The 6254-nt window shown below is 41.0% G+C and overlaps 1 protein-coding gene and 1 long non-coding RNA gene across 2 annotated transcripts; both read right to left on the bottom strand.

The window, feature by feature from the left end:
* Positions 1-1067: 1067 nt before the first annotated feature.
* On the bottom strand, positions 1068-3429 carry LOC123054862 (uncharacterized). Its single transcript, XR_006426345.1, has 6 exons — positions 3296-3429; positions 2901-3162; positions 2552-2786; positions 2326-2476; positions 1656-2212; positions 1068-1574 (listed from the first exon to the last, which is right to left on the bottom strand). It is a non-coding gene; the product is annotated as an uncharacterized lncRNA (long non-coding RNA).
* Positions 3430-3632: 203 nt separating this feature from the next.
* Positions 3633-6127, bottom strand: LOC123056024 (putative receptor-like protein kinase At4g00960). Its single transcript, XM_044479794.1, has 8 exons — positions 6026-6127; positions 5421-5682; positions 5222-5308; positions 5080-5146; positions 4855-5002; positions 4430-4744; positions 3809-3916; positions 3633-3722 (listed from the first exon to the last, which is right to left on the bottom strand). The coding sequence occupies exons 1-8, from the start codon at positions 6125-6127 to the stop codon at positions 3633-3635; spliced, it is 1179 nt and encodes a 392-aa protein (XP_044335729.1).
* Positions 6128-6254: the final 127 nt, after the last annotated feature.

The raw sequence follows: 6254 nt of genomic DNA, 5'->3' as shown, positions 1-6254 counted from the left end.
GCATGGCCGCCGGGAATACTCCACCGCCCTCTTCATGGCCTTCCGGAGGGCATCCCATGGCAAGGCGCTCAACAAGTTACTGCTCGCCAGCGCCACAAGGGCATGCGCTCAGCCGAGGAAATCATTTACTCCCAGTCCAAGCCGTTTAGGTGAGATCAGCATAATATGGTACAGAAGTGGATTGATTATGGATCCCGCGGCTACCGACTTCCTGCTATGCCGCGTGTTTTAAGCCCAGCTCAGGTACATGATTATGTGCCTGTCATGAATCTCTGTCAAGAGTCGATGATAATCCAGGGGAGCTGCCCATTCAAAGAAACAAGTATGTGTGCATTTGATTTTCTCTGTAACCTTTTCAGGAGATCAGGAGAATTCATCAGATGTTTCCAACATCAGCAAAACAGCTGCAAGCTATGCTGAAAACCGGAAGTCGGTCAAAACCAAACGGTTTGATGAAGCTCTGCTGCTCAAACGCATGTATAGGGCGCAGGGAGGTGCGCCGATGTGCTTTGGAGTTGGGACTTGGGACCCAGCCGCTTTGGTCCTGTTTGATGATGGTGATCACATGACCTATGCCGACCTTATGATAATCATTCATATTTGCGAATAACTATTAGTAGCCATACAATCTCTGTTACTAATCAATCAAAAAGTATAATTAGAAAGCTACAGTAGGACACATTAACGGATCAGACCATGTCAAGGAGATTTGTCTTTTAAGCTTGAGCCAACTGAAATCCGAGCTTCAATTCAAGGCACCTAAGCTATAATTTCCTTGTATTGAAGCTGAGATTTCCTTGGTGCAGACACCACCTAAGCTAGATAACATAGACTATGCACTGAAATCAATTATCCATAGGCCCATGGAATAGACAGCATCAACCTTCTATGATTTCATAAACTGGGAGTTTTATTGTGGTGTGTCTGGTGACCAGAAGAAATTACCCATGCATGCAATTATTTCTTATCGAGGACCTGCACACATACGTCACACTCTATATTGTCTAGAAAAAAAATTGTTACACAAAAACAATACAGTGCAACTGGCTGGTGCCATCTTGGTAAATTTTGAGAGATGTACATGAATAGAATTGACAATCAGTATGATAAAGCATTCGCTCCTAGCTTATATGCGCATAACATCCTTCGCTTAGTCATTGTCATCCTCACCATCTGCAGCTACATGCTATTCTGAGGCTCCGAGTTGTGCTAGGGCGAAAGCACCAGAGTCGTAGCATGAGCCCCTGGTGGTAGCATGCTGCAACTTGTGGCAACTCAGCCATGACATTAGGTAAGGGACCTTCGTGTACCATTCTTCGCAGATGTCTAGATGTCTCTAATGTTCCCTTCCAATTTCAGTCACTTTGTTGCTGAGGTTTGACATGATTTGTAGTAGCTTGGTTGCACTGTGTCCCTGATTGGAGCCCCTGATAACCTAGAAATATTCTCTTCTGCGTCAGTGATGAACATCATTCCCTTCTAGGTCCAGACAGTTAGTCTGTATTGCCAAACATCTCTTGAACCCTTGCAGACGATTCGGCTGGTAGGTCCTCCTCCTCTCCTACACCTGCCACCTTTTTGGCCACAAATGACAGGAAACACTTAGTTTCTGCAAGAATAAGTTGATTGCGATGGCAACTAGGATTATAACATACCTCAGCTTTGGAATTCTCAGGGAATTGATCTTTAGCATCCCACGTTACATCAATTTCATCATGGCCTAGCGTCAGAACGTGGCAATGGCAGATGGTGTTGGAGACAGTGGCGGAGGCAGGGGGGGATCAACAGGGTCCCCAGCCCGCCCCGACATTAGCCACTTCTTTGCATTTTGGGCGTGACCAGTAAACTTTTTGTTATGTTTCGTTAATTGGCCCCCCCTCAAGATCATAAATTTACTATTCCTGCCTCCGCCACTGGTTGGAGAAGGTGGTGGAGATTGTGTTGAAGGTGGAGGTGATGCTGCAGGTTGAACACTATTTGAAGTGGAAGTCAGCAGTGATGGATCTTGTTCACAATTGCTAACCTTTTCAATAAAAGTTTCTGTCTCGTTAAGGTCGTTTATGATATCCACTATACTTGGCCTTTCGTGCCTATCCGTCTTCATGCAACTCAGTGCAATCTCAGTGCATATTTTCACTTGCCGGCATTGTGCGTCTAGTAGCTTGGGAGAACTCCATGTTTCTTTCAAACTTTTTCTCCAATTTCCTTCTACCTGTGTAATCGAAGTGTAAAGCTAGAATCACAACATACAAATGTACATCATATCATAATATGGTTCAAAGTAAACATGATCCTTTTGTCCAATCGTAGGGATAGCTCCCTTACTTGATCAAGAAACTCCTGATGCTGCATTTCAGCACATTTGGTGTGGCCGCTAGGCCCTGCAATTATCTTGTTCATGACAACACCCAAGCTGAATATGTCAAACTTCTTTGAGACCGTGCCTCCATTTATGTATTCCGGTGGCATGTATCCACTACATACAACAATATAAATATTAAAGACATATATTCATGAAAAATGAGTTCATTTGCAGGAGGCATTTACTTACATAGTTCCTGCACGTAAATTTTGCGTCACCCTGCAGGTTTGTTCTTCGTTGAAGAGCTTGGACATACCGAAACCGGCAAGTTTTGGAGCCATGTTTTCATCTAGAAGTATATTGCCCTATTTTAGGTCCAGATGGTAAAATGGTTTGTCCAATCCTTCATGAAGGTATTTTAGACCTTCACAAGTCCCTTTGATAATTTTGTAACGTGTTTGCCAATCAAGTCCATTACATTTATCTGCAAGTTTATTATACAAAGAGGTTGTCAATGGAATCCAAACATAAGTAACATTTTTCTTCACATGCTTAATACGTATGCATGAAATATTCATGAAGTGGAGCGGCCTCATACCAGAAAGACGCTCGTGAAGGCTCCCCTGAGGCATATACTCGAAGCAAAGTGCTCTGTGTCTTCTTTCACCAAAAGCAAATCTTCCTTGGAAGTCCATAGGTTGATGTTGTGTTTCATAGCAGTAGCCAACTAACCGTACAGTGTTTGGATGCTTTAGCATCATAAGGTTATGAAACTCACGTGTGAATTTTTCATCATCAATTGTTTGCAAGCTATCATTGAGCAGCTTGACAGCAATCTCTTGTCCGTCGTCATGCACACCCTACACAAAATGTTTAAACTATCAGAACACAAAGATAGTATGTGAAGCAGAAAATGTAATTAAATATCAAGCTTTGTTTGTCTATTGCGTGTCACATGTATTTTTAGTACAAACTTAGTGTCCGGAATCTTACCATATAAACCTTTCCATATCCACCTTCACCAAGTAGTCGCTCCTTGGAGAAATTATTTGTGATTTTTCGTAATAATTTCATCGGTAGACTTGTGGGCTCCATGGCTTCACAGGGTTTCCTTTCTCCGGTGGTGGTGTGCCTGCTGGTACAAATTAAACCATGATGCACAACCATTTTAGAACATAGTACAGATTAACAATATACCAATATATACATATTGATATGCGGGTCGGGTCAATCGAGCGAGCGCCAAGGTGGACAGTACAGTGCATCATGATGACTAAATATCAGCCATAAAATCTAGATGGAGTGAGATAGTGAGATGTATTAAGCCGCGTCAGAACCTGCAATCTAGGTAGCCAGCTTGTGGGGTGTCGCAATAGCCATCGGAGGGAAGATGACCCACTGTACTGCCGGCCGTGTCGACCTGAGTGTGTATGGACAAGGGCAAATTAAGAACGCCCGTCAGGCTGGTACGGATCAAACACCACAGAGTTGTTAGATGGTACTTACCCGAGGTGGATGTGGCTCTCCACTGGTTGTACACTGGTTACTGAGACAAGCTGACAGGCTGTCGCTAGAGACTTGTCCTTCATATTCAGAACCACTCCAGCTCGGTCCCTGCATATACGTGCGGTTAAAATATAAATAAATAAATAAAAATGCTAGCTAAGCTAAAGAAGAACTGCTTGTTACAAGTGAACGTGGACAGTTGAATTGCTACATCACTTGTTGCATGAGTATAGGTATATACTACTCCCTCCGTCCCATGATGTAGTGTCAAAAAATGTCTTACATTATCACTAGTGTCAAAAAACGTCTTACATTATGGAACGAAGGGAGTAGATGATACCCCGCGCATTGTTGTGGTAACTTTGTTTAAAAAATGCGTAAGTGAGTGCTAAAAAGTACGGAGTAACTAAATCTAATGAAAAGAAAATGAAAGCTTGAAAATCAATAAAAGAAAGTCTTTAAAAATAGAAAATAGACTTTTGAATTACTGTTAAAAATATCATTTTCTGAAAAAAATGTGAAGGATGATTAACATGCATGTATGATGTGGCAGCGTTACATGCATAGAGTAATGCAAAAATAATTGTAATTTATAAGTTCATCATGGTCTATCACCAGAACCTCTGAGAAGGTGGCAATGATACATGGTGGTGGAAATGGTGTGGTTGGTGGAGGTGATGCTGCAGGTTGAACAACGCTTGAAGTGGAAGCAATTGGTGGTGATGGATCTTGTTCATAATTAGTAGCCTTTTCAATGCATTTTTCAGTCTCATTGAGTTCATCTAGGATATTCACTATGCTTGGCCTTCTGCGCCAATCCATGTCCATGCAGCTCAATGCAATCTCAGTGCATCTTTTCACTTGTTGGCATTGTGCTTCTAGTTGCTCAGGAGAACTCCATGGAGTCTGTAACCTTTTTATCCAATTTCCTTGTACCTTTGTAATCCAAATGTAAAGCTAGAATTACGACATACAAATGTGGAACATCATAATGTTGCTCAAAATAAACATATCTTTTTGTCCAATCGAAGAGATATCATTCTTACTTGATCAAGAAACTCCTTTTGCATTTCATCATGTGTGTCGTGGTCGCTAGGCCCTGCAATTATCTTTGTTATTACAACACCCAGGCTAAATATGTCAAACTTCTTTGAGACCTTTCTTCCAAATAAGTATTCCGGCGGCGTGTATCCACTGCATATGGCAAGGTAAAAATTACAGAGAAATTTATTCGTTAGAAATGATTCCATTCGCGGGAGGCATTTACTTACATAGTTCCAATGGGACTTTGTGTCATCCTGGTTTGTTCTTCGCCGTAGAACTTGGACAAACCAAAATCTGCAAGTTTCGGGGCCATGGTTTCATCTAGAAGTATATTATCTGGTTTTATGTCCAGATGATAAAAGGGTTTACCCAATTCTTCATGAAGGTATCTTAAACCTTCACATGCACCTTTGATAATTTTGTAACGTGTTTGCCAATCAAGTCCATTGGATTCATCTGCAAAATTATAATACAGAGAGGTTGTCAGAAGAATCCAGATATCGGTCGAAGTTGTCTTCACATCCTTAAGTATGTACATATTATAATTAAAGTGGGGCAGACTCATTACCGGACAGATGCTTACGAAGGCTCCCCTCGGGCATATACTCGAAGCAAAGTGCTTTGTGTGTTGTTTCAGCAAAAACAATGGTTCCTTCAAAGTCCGCATGTTGACGTTGTGTTTCGTAGCAGTAGCCAACTAACCTTACGATGTTCGGATGCTTTAGCACCATAAGGTTTTTAAACTCACGTATGAATTGCTCATCATCAATTGTTTGCTTTAGATTATAGAGCAGCTTCACAGCAACCACTTGTCCGTCATCGCACACACCCTGCTCAAGATATATTATCAGCATACAACACCAATTATGAGAAGCAGAAAATATAGATACCAAACTTCTTTTGTTGGTTATGTGTCACAACTATGGTTTTGAATTTTGTCTTCAGAAAGATTTTGATCAAAGGACCAACGTTTTTTTTATTATAATTCAATTGACAACCAACACTTCATTTTTTGAAAATAATTTAAATTTTTGTGCACTACTGTAATAACAGCTAAACTATTTCAATCAAAGGGCTATTATTTCAGTATCTATTGAAATGACTGAAATATTCAGAAATTCAATGAAATCCCATTGAAAGTGAAAACCACAAATGAAATTTCCTGAATCTTACCCTGTAAACTCTTCCATATGCACCTTGACCAAGTACTCGCTCCTTGGCGAATTGCTTCGTGATTTTTCTTAATAATTCCATCTTTAGACTTGTTGGTTCCATGGCTTCAGCATTGTGTAACCTTTCCCCAGCGGTAGTGTCTCTGCTCATACAAGTTAAACCCATATGCACGACCGTTTTAGAACATGCAAATTAACAATTAACCAATATATTGATATGTGGGTCAGTC

The sequence above is a fragment of the Triticum aestivum genome, chromosome 2D, assembly GCF_018294505.1.
Source record: "Triticum aestivum cultivar Chinese Spring chromosome 2D, IWGSC CS RefSeq v2.1, whole genome shotgun sequence".
Lineage (NCBI taxonomy): Eukaryota > Viridiplantae > Streptophyta > Magnoliopsida > Poales > Poaceae > Triticum > Triticum aestivum.
Note: the sequence above shows the minus strand (reverse complement) of the source record. Positions and strands in the feature narration are given on the sequence as shown.

Bases quoted from the DNA above. Each gene is read 5' to 3' on its own strand.
- LOC123056024 (XM_044479794.1), bottom strand. From the start codon at position 6,127: ATGGAACCAACAAGTCTAAAGATGGAATTATTAAGAAAAATCACGAAG. The intron at 5,003-5,079 runs GTAAGTAAATGC...TGCCATATGCAG, and splicing joins CAAAGTCCCATTGGAACTAT to TGGATACACGCCGCCGGAAT. The intron at 3,723-3,808 runs GTAAGTACCATC...ATACACACTCAG, and splicing joins GAGAGCCACATCCACCTCGG to GTCGACACGGCCGGCAGTAC.